The 19,616-nt window shown below is 53.3% G+C and overlaps 3 protein-coding genes across 3 annotated transcripts; all 3 read left to right on the forward strand.

Moving 5' to 3' along the window:
• Positions 1-1,028: 1,028 nt before the first annotated feature.
• On the forward strand, positions 1,029-2,614 carry NECHADRAFT_63141 (uncharacterized protein). The gene has a single exon (XM_003048342.1). The coding sequence runs from the start codon at positions 1,087-1,089 to the stop codon at positions 2,332-2,334; it is 1,248 nt and encodes a 415-aa protein (XP_003048388.1). The 5' UTR covers positions 1,029-1,086; the 3' UTR covers positions 2,335-2,614.
• Positions 2,615-4,057: 1,443 nt separating this feature from the next.
• Positions 4,058-5,572, forward strand: NECHADRAFT_95819 (uncharacterized protein; the record flags this gene model as incomplete). Its single annotated transcript, XM_003048343.1, has 4 exons — positions 4,058-4,358; positions 4,395-4,450; positions 4,487-4,678; positions 4,775-5,572. 4 exons carry the CDS (start codon positions 4,058-4,060, stop codon positions 5,570-5,572), a joined length of 1,347 nt encoding a protein of 448 aa, XP_003048389.1.
• Positions 5,573-14,778: 9,206 nt separating this feature from the next.
• Positions 14,779-15,285, forward strand: NECHADRAFT_95820 (uncharacterized protein; the record flags this gene model as incomplete). Its single annotated transcript, XM_003048344.1, has 4 exons — positions 14,779-14,796; positions 14,899-15,005; positions 15,068-15,084; positions 15,179-15,285. 4 exons carry the CDS (start codon positions 14,779-14,781, stop codon positions 15,283-15,285), a joined length of 249 nt encoding a protein of 82 aa, XP_003048390.1.
• Positions 15,286-19,616: the final 4,331 nt, after the last annotated feature.

The raw sequence follows: 19,616 nt of genomic DNA on the forward strand, positions 1-19,616 counted from the left end.
GTTCTCAAGCATGCAGAATCGACATCTCCGGGGAAGCCTGGCTTATGAATGCTACAAAAACCATTCGCGCGTGGATTAAACGAGCGGCGACCAAACCCATTGAAGCAAAGGGTAATTCGTCACATGGGGCTCTGGCAAGTCAGGGGACCTTGGGAGGCTCAGCGAGATCTTGATTCTCGAGCCCCCCGTTATACCCGTTCCGATGAATCTTCGAGTCCCCCGGGTTGATCCGAAGCTTGTTGGTGAAGTGTCAGCCCACTGTGTGTCACGAAATTGTTCCTTCCCAGGCTCGTGGCGTTCAAAAATAAAGCCAGCCGTTGACATTTCCGCTTCTCCGCAAGAAACTGCTGGTAGACTATTTCCTTGTTTGGCAAGTAGACGCCTGGAGCTGAAGCTGTCAATTAAGCATCTTGGCCATGATTGACGCAAATGTACATGGGAGCACCGCGTGGCCTCGCGTCTAAACTAATGACATGGGGCGTTTTGTCAACGCTTACACCAGAGGCATACGTGCTGTAAGTAGGCGGGGCGACGGGATGGAATTGCAACCTGGTTCCTTCAATTCCCAGGAGTTTGGGTAAAGCGACATTAACTGAAACAGCATAGATTAAATCAATTCGGCCTAATTGGCATGAACAGGTCCCGCGCAAACCGCAAAAGAGCGCAGTAGAAAAAAATCCTCCGGCTCAAAACTCGGGAGGTGCACGGCAGCCACGGCCGTGTCGTCCGCGGAGATGCTCCGTCCAACAAGCATCAGACCACTATGAAGATCGGGCGGTGATCCAGGAACCAAGGGGACCTCCGGTGCGCGGTGTTCGGACCCGTGAGAAATTCCTATACTTTTTTTTTTTTTTTAACTCATGGCATGATGTTTCACGATGGAGAACGAGAATTGTAATGGCCTTTCTCCGCGCCTTGACTGGTTCTCCGGACCCAGATATAAAGACCCCGAGAGCTGGCCACCTTGACGTCGTTGTTTCTGGGATATATTCAGTACATCAACAAGAGGCAATTCGTCTTTTATAACATACAGTTTCCCCCCTCTCCTCCTTTAGATTCCTCTCATAAACTACATACACCCTCACAATGGCTCTTACACAAGCTCAGGTCGCCATCGTCAAGTCGACGGCTCCCATCCTCAAGGAGCACGGCAAGACCATCACCACCACCTTCTACCGCAACATGCTCGGCGCTCACCCCGAGCTCAAGAACTACTTCTCATTGCGCAACCAGCAGACGGGTGCTCAGCAGGCCGCCCTCGCCAACTCTGTCCTCGCCTACGCAACCCACATCGACGACCTCGGCAAGCTGTCCCATGCTGTTGAGCGTATTGCTCAGAAGCACGTTTCGCTCTTTATCAAGCCTGAGCAGTATCAAATTGTCGGTACGCATCTGATTGGTGCTATTGGTGAGGTTCTCGGCTCTGCCCTGACCACCGAGATCAAGGAGGCTTGGATCGCCGCCTACGGTCAGCTGGCCGACATCTTTATCAAGCGAGAAGGCGATCTGTACGAGGCTGCTGGAGAGTGGAACTCGTGGCGCAAGTTCAAGATTGTCAAGAAGGAGGCTGAGAACGACGCCGTTACCAGCTTCTATCTTGAGGCCCTTGATGGCAAGCCCCTGCCCAAGTTCCTCCCCGGCCAGTACGTCAGCCTGCAGATTCCCATCCCTGAGCTCGACGGTCTCCTCCAGAGCCGACAGTTCAGTCTCAGCGAAGCCCCTGGCAGCAACCATCTCCGCGTGAGCGTCAAGCTTGAGGGTCCCACCGAGGAGCCCTCCATCCAGGACTTGGCCGCTGGCAAGATCGCCGGTCTTGTTTCTAACCGCCTGCACAAGCGCTACAACGTCGGGGACGAGGTTGAACTAAGCCCTCCCTGCGGAGAATTCTTTGTCAACCCTGCCGACACCTCTGCCGCCAAGAAGCCCCTGGTTCTCGTCTCTGCTGGTGTCGGCGCTACTCCTCTCGTCTCCATCTACGACTCCGTCCTCGCCTCCGAGACTGCCTCACGACCCATCACCTGGATCCACGGCGCCCGCTACTCAGGATCTACTTGCTTCGTGCCTCACATTCTCGAGACAGCCAAGCAGCACGACAACGTGACGGCCAAGATCTTCCTCGAGGACGCCAAGGACGGCGACGCCTTTGACTTTGAGGGCCAGATCGACCTCGCCCGCCTCGAGAAGGAGAACCTCCTCCACCTCAACAACCAAGAGGCAGAGTACTTCATCTGCGGTCCTGAGGACTGGATGGTTGGCGTGAGGACCTGGCTCGAGGAGAAGGGTGTTCCCCGCGAGCGCCAGCACCTCGAGCTGTTCAAGACTGGAGATGTCTAATTTCCTAGAACGATACAACGAGAAACTGGGATGTTTAAAAAGAGAATGGGATACACGCTAGGATTCAGGATGACGATGTCAGGGTTTTCTTTTCTGTCTTGTCTTTTTACTGCGAATACTTTGTTATTTGTTCATCTGGCATTTCGAAGGCGTTGGAATCCTAGCTTTTCTATAGCGGGTGGTTTTCTTGACTACACCGAATTTTGTTTTCCAAAGAGTAGAAAGCGTATATCCTAGATACCACCCATCTCGAACGAAAAATGAATGTTATTATTTTTAGAAATATGTGTCTAGAGTCATAAGTGAACCGTCTCATATGAGATGAGTAGACCCTTTTTCTCGTGAGACAGACGTCTCGGGTTTCAGATGAGAGGATAAGATGTTGGTCTCGCAGCCTTTGCCTATTCTCGTATAAATCAAGAAATTTTTGCGAGAGAAGTTTTCAGGTTTACGGTCATGTCGCCACCAAGCGTCATCACATCCACTTCTTCCCGTAGATGGGCGACAAGAACGACCACCCACTGCTTGTTACCTCTGTTGAAAAGGAGGTGATGTTCTGAGCTCATGATATTGACATTTAAATATCTGTTCCTGTGTAGGTATCATTGACTCAAGGGAACGTATGAACCTCAAGACAATCTCCCCAGCCGTAACAAAGGACGTGAACAAGATCCAGCACCTCACTTTACATGCTAGGTATGCAACCACTTAGAAAAGGGGACCCAATGTACGGGGAAGAAAAGCAATGCTGATCCAGTGTGGGGGAATGCAAGGTGGTTCCTTGCGAAGAACCAGGGGGTGTGGTGGTGGACGAGATCGGATGTAACCGATTGATAAACAGTCGCTTTTGTGTGGAGAAAAGAAAAAAAGTCATGTTATTTGTCTTTCAAGAGATTGCTTTTTGTGTAAATGGGAGCACGTGCAAAATATTGCTTTTTTAAATATCGTGTCTTTGTGTTACTATCGTCGATCTGATTCCTTTTTTGATAATGCACCAGATCCCGCCCCTCCGAATGCACATGTTATATAAAACATGCAAGTCGCCAACAATCCCCCAATGAAATACTATGATGCACTTGGCCTTGGTTAATATATCTTGCTCTCTCCGCGTCCCCGGCGGTGAAAGAGAACAAGTGCCAGGGGACTGGATCGTGCCTGGAGATGGGGTTACACAACGGCTTTCTCGAGTCCTTGGAGTGTTGTACAAGGCGTGCGGGCTGTGTCACGACAGCGAGATGATGAGGCGCTACCTCTGTAAAGATATGGATATGAGATTGACTCAAGGAGATGAAGTAAAGAAAAGATTCCTTTAGAGCAGGGTTTCTTCTGAGCAATTAGGGGTTCATGTTGTAAAGTAAAGTCACTTGACTCAGCTTTCAGCAAATACAACTCGGCACTTGTCCTTAGACGCCGATCCATTAAACCGGATCCTTCATGTCTCACAGAAAGGATAGCGACAGCATCGGAACCGCCTCACTGGCAAGCGCGCAGCATGGTTAGGCGAGTCCATGCATGAGGCTTTCCCATTTTCCCCCCTGAGAGAAGAGAAGGGAAAGAGATGCTGTCCCACCGGCAGAAGGAATGATATGCCCTGTCTCAAAGAAACATGGGATAGCATCGTCTTCAAGCCATGGGGTCCATTCGGCGTTCTACTCTTCTTAAACACCTTCTCCCATGTCTTCCCCACTCGTCTCTCCCCCCACCTCGAACGGGGGCTATGACCATGGCCGAGACGGTGATCCGCAAGGCCTGCGATCGATGTCACGCGCAGAAGCTCAGCTGCAAGCGATACAACGATGAGCCGTGCGAGCGCTGTGTCCGACTCAAGACCGAGTGCAAGTCGAGTCCTTCCCTGAGGTATAGGAAACAACAACAGCAGCAGCAACTTGTCGACAACAACTCGAATCATCTTCAGGGACAACAACTTTCTACCTCCTCAACTCCAGCTCCGACCGGACGCCGCTCTCCGAAACGCCGGAGGACCGATAGCCAAGGAGATGCGAGTCTTGTCCCACCCGACGCGGGTACGTGCCATCCCCTTCTTCCTATGAGTTCACCAGTCTGCCCATCTGAATCAACCGACTCACTTCCCCTTTGCCGAAAAGCAGTGCCAATAGTACCTCATACGGGCGTCCTGGCGGCGGCGTCCAAGAGTCATGTCCCCGTCACACCCGATCCCGTCCTCGACGCCGGCGACTTTGGCTTCACCTTTGACCAGCTGGCCTTTTTTCCTCAGCACTTATCTCATCCTGAGCTCCCGGGAGGAGTAGTAGTCAACGATCCTCATCTGGTTCATCATCCTCCGGCAAACGTCTTTGCCGACTCTTGGAATCCGAGGCTCGCCGTCGAGGCTTATCAACCTCCTCAAGAGCCTCCTCCTCTGCTTCAAGGTGACGCCAATCGTGTCGTCGACTCTGTCCCCTCTGCTGTGCCTCTACAGCTACAACAACAACCCCTGAGGAGCAGAAGCTGTGTACCTGAGCACGGCAGCTCTGACAAGCGCTCGCGGCCCCGGACCAAGCAACGGCCTAGGCAGATCACCCTGAGGCACGACGCTGACCATCTGTCTCCGCTGCACCCCGAAGCGCCCCCGATTCACTGGATGGCGCAGCTGTCCGACATCAACGCCCGCCTCCTGGACCTCGCGTCCGCCCTGCCCTCTCCGCAGGAGGTGGCTCAGAACGGTCCGTCTCTGGGTCGTCCTGTAGACGAGAGGTTCAGGAGTCAAGGGTTCCCCATCGAGGACATGTTCAAGCTGACCCGGAGAGTCGCCGACATACTCGAGAAGCCCCCTACCGACACGCCAGATAGGGACGGCGTCAGGGGTCATCACTCAACCATCGACGGGACAGACCCAGGCAACGCCATGTTCATCCTCTCAACATATGTTCGTCTTCTAGACATGTATCAGAGAGTCTTTAGCCTCGTCCACGCAGAGTTGTCCCGAGCAGACTCGGGCGCGACCTTTAGCTTCTGGAAACTCCCCGCCGTGACCGTGGGTTCCTTTGCAGTCGAGTCATCGCCCTTTCTCCAAATGTCCCTGACGATCCAGCTGGCAGAAGAGTTCCTCTGCCGGCTGAGAGGATCAACGGCGCGCTGGTCTGGGGCTGGGAACGCGGCGTCAATGTTTGCCGGTGTTGTGGATGTATCTTTCCAGGCGTTTAGAGATCGAGAGGAGGCTTTGGCCAAGCATCTCGTTGAACTCCGCAGCGAGATTGAGCCACTGTTGGACTCGTAGGGGGAACAGTATTGAAATCGATGGGTTCGGTTCGGTGGTTACTCAGGGGAGCTTTCTCGCGTATGGACACTGTTGGCATAGACTTTCATCCCAGTTTTGCCGTTGAGGCCTCCTGGAAGGAACGGAATAGTGTAATCTAATACATTCCTATGGTTAGTTTCACCATCTCGTCATCGGGGCGTGTTATCAAGGTCAAATGCTCATGTGAAGCGGTCAACAACTCATCAAAGTGGGAACTCGGCGGTGTAATCCAGAGAACTCCTCGGCTGAGGTGGCGTCCTCAACGAAACATTGGCACAGATTTCAAAGTAATATTATTAGTAGCAAACTCCTTGGCCTTTTAGGAGTTGTGGCAAATTCGCAACACGCGTGTGCATTCATGCCCAACCCAACCCGATGGATGATCTTCACTCAAACCACCATGCAAGAGTCAAAATGTATATTCCCGGATAGTGCGGAACATGATCTTCCAGTTCCCAGACGTAGATCTAAACCTTCGCAGTGCTTCGTAGGGCTGCAGACAAGTTTTCGATCTCAAAGGCCATAGCTTCCTGCCTTGCTGCAAGCATACAACTTGGTGGTCTAAACCTTGATGCCTGGTCGATGCATCTCTGAATAGCTGCAACAACCACACCTGTAACAACAACCATTGCAAACCTTGAGCTCTCGCATATTCCACGCCAAGCCAACTCTGGCGGACATGCATCTCGGCTCCCGTTTCCTTAGATGATAGCCCCGGGCGCCACGACCAACAACAAACAACAAGACCGAAAGGCGCCCGCTAGGGGAACGGTCATCCGGCATCCGGGGGGAGGGCCAAAGGGGTTCTCTGTGGTGTTTAACTGGACCTCAGCACCCCGTTAGAAGCCTAGGTTCTCCCTCGGAGACAGCCGTTGGGTGCTACCCTGAGCGAGAAAAAAAACGGGCATACAAGTCCCGTCGTCGGTCACACGCCTCGCCTCACCGAGAGGGGGTGCAGTTTTTGTTATTCTTCCCACGCGATGAGACTTGATTGTGAGAGGGGTTTTGAGTTTCAACAGCGTCTTGAGTAAAGTCGCATCCATCAACTTCGGGAGTCGATGTGCCGGATGAGCACGGTAGATGGATTCAAGCTCGGTATGATGATGACCGATGACGAGGCGTGAATTCACTCACAGCATCCTTGAAACGGAAGGGCATCATGGCCATACTCATGTCGGTAAAAAAAAAAAAAAGCATGTCCCGAGATGCGCACCCCGAGCCGTGCTTCAACGGCCGAAACTCAATCCCAAGACGAGACGCTTTGACGATTATCCACTCCCCTCTCGCGAGCAAACCAAAGGAATTATCTTGTTATTTGCAAACGAGTATTCTCTCTTGTCTGCCGTTTGAGACAAATTTGCCTCAAAAAGGACATCGATCGTCAAAGGAGGACCCTTTGGAAGGCCCGGCATTTCCCACCCAAGCGAATACGGAGACAACTCCATCGCCAATGGCATTGCCACCTCAAGTTCCCATCCCCAATTCATGCAGTCGAAACCCCCCTCCCTTAAAGGAAGGGAAGGCAGTTGAGGAAAATCTGACAAGTGACGGCCGGTGGTGTGATTGCGAATAACTCGCATGGCACCTGGGAAACCTTATTCTCGCCTCGCTAGGCCAACCAACCCCAGTGATCTTCATCACGGGCATGCCGCAATCTGCGGCAGCTCAAGAAGACGCCGGGGCCATGGTCCAAGGACCTTGACCTTGTCCATGTCCATGAATGATGGAATGGAATGGGCAGGGCATGGCATGGTATGTATGGGGCAGCAGGTTAGCTGACAAAGGGTCTTGTTGGAACCCAAGTCCCAAGTCGATGAAATGGCCCACGGGCTCCAACTCCAAGGGGGGCGTTGATCCGGGAATATCCAAGGGTCCGAAATGCCGGGGGGCGCAGGCAAGTACCAATCCAGTCCTGCCCAGTCCCAGGCCATGAAACACGCGCGCGCGCGGCGGATTGGCAACGATTAAGCTTTCACCGACGGCGTGGCCATGATGTTGTTTGGCCCAGAGCTTCACGTCGGTGGAGCCTCTTGTTCCCACTGAAGCCGTTGTCTCGGGACATTTTGCTTGGGAAGATCTTGATGCCTAACCCAACACCAAGGAGGAGTCAAGGGGGAGACATGGAGGTTTTGGATCTTAGACGATCAAGGGCCAAAACTCCATCTGACATGGCTTTTTGGTCCAGATCATCAAACCGCCATCTGAAATTCCCATCCCCTTTTTCTCAAGTAAGACAGAGAGAAAAAAAAAAGGAACGCACAAGTAAAGATGGCGTGCACACCCCTGTCCAAGCCCCCCCCCCCCCCCCGAGGCACGTTTTTGCACCTAGGAATGCAACGCTCACCCTCCATGACGAGGCAAGGAGAAAGAGAGGGAGAAAGCAAAGACCATGACAAGCTGGGCTGTTTACGAAATTCCTTGCCTGGTAGCTAGGCTGCGTCATCTCGCCAAATTCCCAACTGACCGGTACCGCCGTTCTTGGTGCGAGACAAGGACCTCGCAATGACCAGGGGTTCGCCGTCCGCAGTTGGGCAATCAATGCCCACCGATCAACGGTAAATGATGGATGGGCGCACAATAGCTGGAGCATTTCTCCGTCCGTCGGCCGAGAATCGAAATCGCGCCCCTGAGCAAGGTCGTCTGTCAGTGAGTATCATGGCGATGGCCCGAGGGCGTGCAGACAGGGTCACACACACACTCTCTCTTGCTGACCAGGGCATCTTTCTCGACTGCCTGAAACAACGAGCTTGGGGTTCCTTTGTTGAAACGTTCTTCTGTGTCGCTCCGACACGCGGAGCCGGAGTCAACGGCCGACGTTGCAATCCAATGTCGCTTCCATTGCCTGCAAACTGACTGACTGCTACTGTTGCCATCCAACTGAACTGAACTGCCTACTAACCTATACCTCGATATCCCGCAGATGAGGGTTATCAACTTTCCCTTCTCGATCATTGTCGCTCTCTGGTGTGCCCGTGTATCGCACAGCCCTTCGTCTGGCGGCCTAAGGGCAGTCCAGGTCTCCCAAATAGAGTCATAATCTGCGTTTGTTCCTCCTTCATTCGCCCAAGCCATCAGCCGCTTCCTTAACCCCGGGCCACTAAGTCTTGATCCTTGTGAATCGTCCTTCTGCGCTCCAGGGTATTGAACGTTAGTTGATATCTCTCGCGGCTGTACCTACCATTTGAGGCGCAACTTCGCGGTGCGGTGCGTGTTCCTTGGCCTAGACATTCCATTGATTGTAAAGCCACCACGGTGTCGCTGCGAACAGACAATCGCCTGACTGTGACGTTCAACTTATTATATCCTGAGGGGGGTCCAGAACCTTTTGACTCCCGTCAATCATGACCATGTCCCATCCGACCCTCACGTGAAGCTCCTCCCGCAGGCATCACGCAGTAGTGGTCGACGCCGGCAGACTCATTAGTCCGCCCATGACCCGATAGCATATGCAGCCAAAGATGCCGGCCGGCGGGGGGGTTGTCAACCTGTTTGACGGGCGCCCTGAAGCCGTGGCGGTCTTGCTAATTCCTTGCCAAGTCTGGGGTCGACAGGTGCAAATCCCATGGGTTGAGTGAGAGAGAGAGTGTGTGTCTGTGTGTATCATGGGCTCTCCCATCGCGCTTCCAGCGGCAGAGTTTTCCTATCTAGACATCGACTCAGAAAAATCCTGTAGCCTGGGCCACACCAAAGGAATAACCGAAGGCCTCCCAGTTCGAGGCCCTGCGAGAATTGCATCGTTGCTCCATCTGCCAGCTGCACGTCTTGTCGATACCGTGTCGTAGGCTTGCTGTCAAAGAGCGGTCTGCATCAACTAGCCTAGTGTCGTGTACTGAACAAATCCATCCGCAAGACGGCGTGTCCAAAGATTCTTCAGAGACGCCTTTCTGAAGCAATATTCTTCAGTATCCTGCGTCTGCGTCCTTGATGCATACTGCGTCAGTGTGGCTGCAGTATCAGTCATCTGTTGTCGATGTGACGCTCGGCAGTGAAAAGTCCGAGCCAATTTCCCGCACGCATCCATCTCCAACAACCTTCGGTTTACCGGATCGTCCTTGTTTTCTCTCTTGTTGTCTCTTCTTCTTCTCTCAAACTCAACCCGACGCCTCGGAAACTAACTCATGGCTGGTCTAGGGCCGACCCGCACACGGTTTCCATCCTGTTCCCCGGCTGTGGCGGATTCAGAGTGAGACTAACGCGAACCTTGACCTTCTTGGCGGAGTTGAAGCAGGATTCGAATGCCTTCCCCGTCGTTGCCAACATCGAGAAAAAGCAACATGTCAAATGAGCTGCCATTCACCCTGGTCGACTCGACGTGGAGTCGGTGGGTTTGACCCAGCTGTCTACCGCTGTCTACCAGGGCGTCGACTCCAGGAGAAGGGTTCGGCACGGCTCGGTTCCGCAGAGCAGCTGGATCAACAGACAGGAGGTGTCTGGCGAGGCCGACTGTCGGCCTGATCAAAAGGATTCGTCCGAGGCAACGCCGCCTCGGCTGGATATGCAACAAGGCTGCAGAAGGCGGAAATCGTTGCAACGTTCAAGGCGTAACCCCAGACATGGTGGCTTCGAGGCGTGCCGTGCCTCTGCACTCCCCACAACGGCGCAGTGAGCTCGATCTTCAAGATCGCGTCCTGCACGTCCAATGCCCAGCTGCCGCGTCGGCAGAGTGTGTGTTGCTGATACCTCTCTAAATGGATGTGTGAGACATCGAAACACCAAGCCTCTTGTGACGATGCCGTACGCATAAACTTGCAAAATCTGATAACTGATGCCTGATACCCTTGCAACCGTTCATGACCATGTTGGCGTTTGACGAGCGGGAGGGAACCAGACAACCGGCCGGGGCTATCATGCTTGAAGCAGAACATCCCGAGGCCCGAGCCCGCGTCCTGGGAACCAGAGACACGTAGCTGGGACGCCTGTGATTGGTCAGAATCTCGCCAAGAACGGGCTTAATGGCTTGGCCTGGCTTTGATGACTGCGGCCTGCTCAACCCCGAGCCAGGTTCTTTGGGCTAAAGAAGCTGGGTTCTGGACGGAGGCGTCAGGACCAGGGAGCTGGAGCCGACGAAAAATGAAAACGACATGGTAAAGACCGTGCTTTGATGAGTGAGGGTCGTTGATATCCTCTGTGGACAGGGCGCCGAAACCGCACGTCGAATAGCAGAGTCAATCGACGACATGTCGACACCGGGGGATGCTGCTAGGGCCCGGAAGACTGAGACGGCGCGCCGGGGCGTAGAAAGGATGGCTTCCAATCTCGTTCTAAAGCCAACCAGTCGGTAAGAGCTAGAAGGCTCGTAGACGGGACCAAGAGGTCGTCCCCTGGCACTCATTTGCCCCCAAGTCACAGCAGCACCGGGACTTGCAGGGCTGATTGGATAGCGGTGTAGTAGCCGTCTACAGACGGCGTCGGCTCAATGTGGAGATGGGGTGAAGTGGAAATTATTCCAGAAGGGCGTTTTGGTTGGATGCATCGTGTTAGCGGACCTTGATCATGGCGCCGTGAGCACCATGTTTCTCTTCCCGAGGACAGCCCTGGCCTGGTCAGTACGGTACGGTATTTCTTAGTCAGTCAATCGGCTGGATGAATATCGCAACATCGAGGGAAGCTCGGGATGTGGGCACAACCGGGCCCAAGCACAAGCAGATGCCAAATGCATATGGACGTCTGTCGGGGAGTCGGTCTGGCTTGATTGGTGGGAATGGAATGCCTAACAGCAAGGTCCGCAGAAAGACCCGGCTCAAACTCGTAGCCATGTCGAAACTTGTTCACCGGTTCCTGCATTGGGAAAGCAACGTGGCTGCAACGGCTGAATGGCCTCCTGCAACTCGATGTCCAACACCGAGCCAGTCAAAGGTGCTGCTGGTGGTGAGAAGGAGGAGGAGTAGATGCGCGTGCCAGTGCGAGCGCCCTTGCGTGCGTTTAGAGTGTCGCATCTCCTGTGCCATGTCTTTTGGATGCATCTCCTTGTAGATGGACCATGGCTAATCTCAGATTCTGTCCCAGCTGCCGACGACATCCATCGTGACAAACAGAACGGGGCTGTTTGGGGGTCTCGCGCTGTCAAAACTCTGACTCTACCAGAACAGGAGTGGCGGGCAGACAGGGCACTCGGCAGACTCACGAGCCTAAGACGTGAGAAGAAGCTGCCGGCATTCGGCCCACGTGCGAGGTGGAGCTGGCGCCAAAGCAGTCCATGTTTATCTGGCGGAGATGGGGTGATTTCTTCATCTTTGAGGGTTCATCTGACCGACCGCTTCTGCAGGTTTACAGGCCCGATTTCGAACAGAGTGATTCTCCGACTTTGTGAGACAGACGGCAGTGGTCTCTTTTGCTGAAGAAACGGTACGGTACGGTACTTGGGGGGGCTCCACGGCCAGGGCATACGAGGATGGCGTCACCGGCGCAGGCGTCTGTGACCATGGATACGAATCCCCAACTTGCCGGCGACGTCTGGAACGGTGGAAGACGCTCTCGGCTGATCCTGGCAGACGGTGGGTCAGACATGTCGCCCATTCTCCAAGGGCCAACCTGGAGATATCTGCTCACAGATGTCAGGGCGACATGCTGCGATTGGTGAAGGACAATACGGTAAGTGTTCTGTTGGCGCGTGTAATATCGAGCTGCAGATGCGAGCCATTTGCGAGAGAAAAAAAAAAAAAATTGTTTCCTGCATTGACGTGGGTTGTCCTTTGGGTCCATCACCGCTCTGACTTTGGGGACAGGCGGCAATGCCGGTATGAATGGTAACAGAAATAGGACCCTTGCACGCCGCGGCATGAGAGAAACATGTAATGTATCTGTACGGAGCACCCTGATTGACTTCGGGCCCAGTCAATCGAGCCATGGCAAGCCAGCAATCGGCGATGGGAGGTGTCAAGACAATACGCGTCCCCGAAGCACAGCAGGCCGAGGTTGACTTGCACAAGGCAAGACAGTGAATACTACTGGCCATGGCGATCCGAACTGTAGAGTTGCATGTCCCAAAGTCTCGACTACTCAAATTGGTGGTCCGTCAACCCGTTCTGGGAAGTCGACCATGTCGATCGCGAGAGGAGGGGCTCGGTGAAGGATCCCACGTGCCCGACGGCCCGTCTGTCGGGTGATGCCATTTACTCCCAATCAACGGAGGGTGATATAGATGGGAGGTGATGTGTGGCTCTCCGAGGTGGTGTTGTTCTGTCGTCGGGTGCTTCCCTTGGGTGGTGGGGACCTGACAAGACGAGAAGGACAGGGCGTCAAGGGATCGAATGGCCCTTAAGGGTTCTCTCAAGGATGGACCTCAAATCTCACCGGGGTGTTTTTTTCTTGGAGTCTTTGAGGCTGGGCTTGCCAAAGGGCGTGGACTGGTAATGGCGGGCAGTAAGTACAGCGCAGCACAGCACATTCATTTGTGTGGAGCAGCACCTAGTGAATGACTCCATTGGCGGCTCCGCCCTGGGACAGAACATTGCTGCGCAACGCATTGCGGTGAGTAACAAGGCGCCTTTCTGTGCTCTGCTGTGAGGATGTGCTGTAACCTGACACACGGGTTACACACTGATGAGTGGATTGAGTGCCGGCGGTAATGGTATCGACTTTGAATGGGTACTTTACTTGATCAGTGGTGGACTCTAAAGCTTCCATTTTTTCTGCCTCGTGGTGGATGACGGGCCCGTGAGAGGGCGTCGCTGGAGTGGGTAACGCAGCACACGATCCTTTCAACTCTCTTTTACTCTGTTGCTCTGCCGGCGGTGACAAGTTGGCCCGGATGAATCCATTGTTTGCACATGGATACAAGGGCAAGAGAAAAATCCTCGACGGCAGGGCTGTTGGTTCATCTATCAGCCAGGCACAGGCACAGGCTGTGTATTCGTTCTCGGCCGTTTAGAGCCTGGGCGGCGAGTCATGAAAACGAATGCCCTTCAGGGTCCTTGGGTAGAATCTCATGGAGTGCCATAAGGCTTGTGGGTCCAGGCTTACCTAATCGGAAGTTTTACCGCAAACCGCGCTAATAAGAGATACTTCTATAAGTGTGGTATCCCCTCTCTATAATAAGTACTTCTCATCCTGCAGTGCTAGGAGAGGGACCCACAAGCCTTCTGGCACTCCATGAGATAATGGATAACAGTTCAGGTCAGCTCCTGGCCACAAGCTTCCATTCCAAATCAAATCAATCCAAATCCATCCTCACTTCGCCGACGCCGAAGCTGCGAGGCTCGTAGGTTGGTCTGTGTCACCCCCTTCGAGGGTCCGTAGTCCATGAGAAGGGGACTGGAACTTTTTTGGTCGACGGGTCTCGCTCCCAGTAGATTGCAACTAGAGGAGCGGTTGCACCCCGGCTGTTTGCATACCCAGGCAAATCAATACCTGCATATCTCTGTAACCAAGGCCAGGACACGCCCTCACCCTCCACCAGAGTCCACATCTCACTCCCTCCGCTCTTCAGCTCCTCAACCCCAGACCCCTGTTTCTTCTTAATTTTTCTCTTGCCTGCAAAGAAGAAAAAAAGACTTGACCCACGTACCTCAAGGCACACCGCACACACCCCTCCCCCCTGCCAGCGGAGGCGTAGATGGGCAGGGGGGTAAGGTCCTCTTTTGGGTCTCGTTGCGGACGGGACCTCTGGCACACACGCTTTCGCAGGCCGCCCAGACGTACCGAACGCACTGCTGGCTGTGGTGTGCGTCTTGTCCTCTGGTGCGGTGCGGTGCGGTGCTCGCTCTGGCTATTCTAGCATCGCTTTCGCTTTTCAGGCCATGCCCTTGTCCAGACTCCATTCTGGCAGTGGGCTGTCAACAGGGGTCATGGAGGGTCTGGTAGTCGTTTTTGGTGCCTCTCAACTTATAATAAACAACCTTGAGCCCGTCCAGCAACAATAGCGGCCTTTCTCACCCCGTCTCTAGGGATTCAATGACTAGCTTCGGTTCCGTTGTTTTGGGTCCATCTCGTCTTTAAATACTCTTCAACCTCCCTTCGACACCGTTGACGTCGACGTTGCAGCGTGTTGTCATTGTCCTTCCAAGTTCAACCTTATCACCGCCATTGACACTGCCCGGCATCAACTCTTACCTCGCCACTACTCTACCCCACGACCGTCTGACCTGGGTCAATACTATATATCGCAACACCGCCCGACTGTTTCAGCAACGTCTTGATACTCGAAATCATTCATTCTTGATCGATCTTTACGTCCCGTCTTTACCATGTGCAACTACATCTACGTAAGTTGTGCGACTGGCAATTTGGTCATGGTCATGGTCATGACAAGGATCATACGCAAGAGTCAGGCAAGGGATCGTGACTAACAACCATCCTCTATTCAGAAGGAGCTGAGCTGCCAGCATCACTACCACTTGGTAGAGTCATGGTGCCCCAAGTACATCGAGACGGAGCGTCGATGCCCGCCCACTATCGTGAGCAAGCAGTACTGGTGAGTCAACGCGGAACCTATCCATTAGTCTGCATGAGTCGTTACTAACGGTGTACCAAAAGGGGTGACGACATTTGTGGTATGTCTCAATCTTTTCCAAGGCCGAGCGGAACCATCCTCTCCACCGAAGGGACCATTGTTAGGGCGATGCATCATACTAACTAGTTACCTAGCCGCCTGCCGCGAGCGCCAGCAGCCAAGCAACCACCCGTGGGCAAAACTCATCCAGCGTCCCGAGTCACGCATGTCCTACTCTGCCCAACAAGTCCCAGCGCAATGAGTGCGCTTCACGTCACGGGCCGGTACATTAACCATCGAGGCATATCACGACGCCCTCACGATGTCGCCAGCCGGCCCGCGTTCCTCATCGAGGCGACACCACTCTATACTCTACTCCCCCACACCCGATCCGATATCGATAATCCGGCTTCTCGGGTGACTTGAAACATGAAGACAACCCTCATCTCCCTCTTTCGGCAGCGCCGACCTGCACAGCAGACGGTGCATCTGCAGGCGTTTACGCCAAGTGCACTGCACCGCATCCAATTCTTGACTGGCCAACCCCACCTTCGGCCCATGCGGATGCGGATGCGCGAGAGGGACGGATGAGAGGCTACACAACGGTATTTCAACGTGGAATAACGATTACAGTACCGAAAACCGCAAAAAACAGGAGAAAAATCTTTGATGCAGAATCTGGAATTGTCAGGGCGCTGGAGGAAATTTGTCGTTTTTTTATCGTTCGTCCCAAGGTGGACAAGAATTGGCTCTTTGGGTGCAAACCTACCTCGGCCGGTGGTTTAACTCCTCTTTTCCTCGCTTGCAGAGGAGGGTGTTTATGCTGTGGTACCCTTTTTTGGGGAGGTTGAACGTCGATCAGCAGAAGCTGGGGACTGGGGGAGCTTCTGGAGCTGGAGCTTGGAGCTGGGGGCGGCTGATGGGGGATGCAGAACAGCGCGTTTTGCCACAGACCAGGATGGAAGGACATCCATGGATGGCACATCTTGATGGGCACAAAGCCCCCCCGACACCGTCATGATGAGCGCCGCATCCGTCGGCATTGGACGCCACCCCAGCCCCAGGCGCTTTGGCAGTCCTGTCGAGATGCTTGCTCGAGGTGGGATGACCACGACAGGAAGCACGAAGCTTCATCAACCCTGTTCCTTGAGGAGACGAGAGAGAGAAGAGAGGGGATCAAATCACACCGGCACAGGAGGAGCTTTTTTTCGACGCTTTTTTATTTTTATTTTTGTCTTACTGCATGGCTGGAAATGAGCATTTTTACGGGATGGAAAGATATCATTGGGCTTGGACAACCTCACATATACTTACTCTGCACTCCGTGGCATGGCGTTATCATCGTTTTTGCCGCGCTTCAATGGGCGGGACTGGATAGGAACATTTTTCTGGAAATTGGAGGGAAACCCGACATCGGTGGATAGGATGGGGGGACTTTGGATGGATGGATGGATCATTATTTTGCCAATTACCTTACTGACCACAGCTGACTAGCTTGCATACTGTTTGGCGCATGATGAAATTATTAGAATACATTGCTTGAAATTCTCCATCTTTTTTGAAGCTTCTGTGAGAGACTTGTTTTGGCTACTGCGCGTTGAAGTGGTCATGACGCCTGGTTGCGCGGCAAACTGTCAGTGAAGCCATGATGCTGCATTCACTACACCATCATAGACATCACACTTTCAAAATTCCGCGCCAAAGCTGCAAGAAACGTAGTTGGCCGCTCACATGCAATCTTCCCCCACGAAACTAGAAGAGAGAGAAACCCTCCGGGTGCACGCCATTTTCCCACATCCCGAGCCAAATACCGAAGGCGCGAAAGAACAAGAAAGTGTTCACGCGGGAATGACAGAGAGAGGGGGGGCAGACTCTTACTAGGTTGGTTTAGAGCCCGCGCGCCGGCCCGTCCAAGGCTAGGTTGGTCATCCCGCTCTCGTTTCTCTGACTGCCGGGGAGTTTGTTGGTTCTAGCGATTTTTCTGAACTTTCCGAAATCCCACGTTGCGTGGCAAAAAAGTAATTCATAGATGGAGTAATTATCCATCCGCTCACCGAGATTTTGGGGGTGCGTGGTGTTTAGAGAACTTTCGGTATCCACGACCCGGAAAGACGTGGGATGGACAAAGAGACATGATGGGCTCAAGAGTGTGCTCGAGCGTTGTGGGTTCTTTGGTCTTTGGTCTTTCCTTTTGGAGCCTTTTGTCTCATCCTTCTATCCCGTTTCTGGAAGCGTGGGATTTTTCATCATTTGTGCTAGATCAAACATGTATCATCCAAAGAGGTAGGTAGATATTGAGTCAAGTAAGACATGAAGGCGTATCTCATCACATCATGCCATGATCAACCATCCAATCTCACCTCAAATCCTCCTCCCTCTTCCCTCTCCTCCTGAACTTATACACCCAAATATTCATTCCCCACGGTTTTTTTTTTATCCTTCTCACTCTGGAAAGAAAACCCTCCCACCATCTTCTTGAGCCGACGCTACTGCACCGCGCCGCCAGCAAGGTAGGTCCCCCTGCAAGGTCTCGAGACAGAAAGGAACAAGGAAAAAAGAGCCAAGGTTTTCCTCGTTTCCTTTCTTGTGGCTTTGACATTGCTTTTTTTTTTACTACTGCGCGCTGGGTGATTCGTGCAGAGTGCAATGCATGCAAGCCACAATGTGCTCTACGGTAGTTGTCTCTTTTCACAACCAAGCTTTCCTTCTGCCGGATCCCGGAACTTGTCATGTTAGCTGTTCCGGTGTCTCTGGTGGACAGTCTTTGGCGTACTTTCTTGACCGGCATTCTTCGGGTTTATCAATCTGATAATGATGAGCAAAAAGAGATCGTCGGCGCATGCCGTCAAGACACTCATGATTGCTAGGTGAACATTCTCTGCAAGGCATTTTCCTTGGACAATGATGAAGCAAGTGACAAAAAGTGACAAGTGAGACAACAACGCTTGGCTGGCAGCAATCCTCCATCAAGGCCCTGCGTCTGTGAAACCACCCTTCTTGTTGTTTGCTCATGTCCTTTTTTACCCCCCCTTCGCAAAGCGCGGCTACCAAATCCAAACATTTTTCACCGCTCGTAAACGCATCTCTAATCACCCAACAGACACAGACACTGACTGGGGGTAAGGTACCAACATCCATCGGAGGTCGGCGACCCGGTGATAAGAGAGCAGGACTTGTTCACCGACGCTTCCCTCAGCCCTTGCATCCCCATCCTTCTGTACCTATCTGCTGGCGCTTGAGACAGCCTCACACGACCGCACGTGCGCTGCCGGCGGCGCCAAAGTCATTGCCCTGGTTCGTAAAAAAAAAAAAGCCCAGACGGGATGAGGATGGGGCATGTATTGTCCCCGCCGTCTTTCTCGGCGCTGTCCTCAACGGCGTCGGGTTGCTTGCCACGTCGAGTAGGCGGGTATCGCAATTTAGACCGTACAGAGTAAAAAAAACTACTTATCACGTACGAGTTTCCAAGGTCACGAGGGGCTCAAAAAAAGGTTTAATAATGGGTTACGATCTCGCAGAGATGGCGACGTGGGGTGCATGCAAACGTCTCTTGACGTGGTAGAGACATGAGGGTGGTCTCGGGATTGTGGGCGTCTCGGTACTGGGTTGATAGGCCCATGAGATGGCTTCATTCAGAAAGGGAACCCTGATGAGGCTGAAGCTGAAGATGGGGGCGGATTTTGATTAGAATGAAGGGGGTGAAGAAGACGGAGATGCATCGTTCGCTCCCGTCATTGCATCTCCGGTGGTTGTGTTGCTTATCAAAAAGTGTACCCATACCGACGAGCTGGGACGGCACCCATGTAATAACGAACCCGGCACTGTAAATCATCACACAAAGCTTTTTTTCCCCTTCTCATGGATGATCGTCTGATTCTTCCCTGAAAGTAGAAGCCCACTCTTGCGGTCCTCGTGCACACGCCAGCCCTACCACTTCCCTTATCAGGACTCTTCCCCATTTTCACTCTTGTTTCCCAAAGGACCCTTTGACTATCATCTCCCACGCTCTCCAACCTGGCTCGATTGACAAATCTCCAAGGATCCAGACGCACCTGAAGAGTCCCCTCTTCCTTCTCGGCCGGTGTGCTCGGGCCAGGTCCGGTCAGTTTCATCACAAGTTCGCGCAATCCCCTCCCCCCTCATCACATCGGAGGAGTTTCCCTTGCAGAGATTCGTCCAGGGTGGCCTCAAGCTTGGCGGTTGTATCTTGCCAGCCGCTGTAGACTGTGATGGGATTAAACCCAGATGCCGCAATGCGACAATGACTTTCCCTTCTGGTGGGTGGTATCACATCGAACCCTCATCCATGCAAGGATCATGGCTGTTCAGGAACGGGAGTTTAGAGGGGGCAACACCAGACGACAACATGAAGAAACGGACTTCAATGGACGCTTCTTTCCGAAACCAACACCAGGAACTCTATTTCGTCATCTCCCAGTCCCCTATCATCATGCCAATACGGTTCATCAGACGACCTGATAGACGTGGGCGGGACCAGCAATTATCGCCCAGTAGCCTCCCACGTGTTATGCGTTGCCGGAGCCTGGGACCCCACGCGGGTCTGGTGATGGGCAACCTTGTCCCCCGGGCGTG

The sequence above is a fragment of the Fusarium vanettenii genome, assembly GCF_000151355.1.
Source record: "Fusarium vanettenii 77-13-4 chromosome 8 genomic scaffold NECHAsca_11_chr8_3_0, whole genome shotgun sequence".
Classification (NCBI taxonomy): Eukaryota; Fungi; Ascomycota; class Sordariomycetes; order Hypocreales; family Nectriaceae; genus Fusarium; species Fusarium vanettenii.

Bases quoted from the DNA above. Each gene is read 5' to 3' on its own strand.
- NECHADRAFT_63141 (XM_003048342.1), top strand. From the start codon at position 1,087: ATGGCTCTTACACAAGCTCAGGTCGCCATCGTCAAGTCGACGGCTCCC.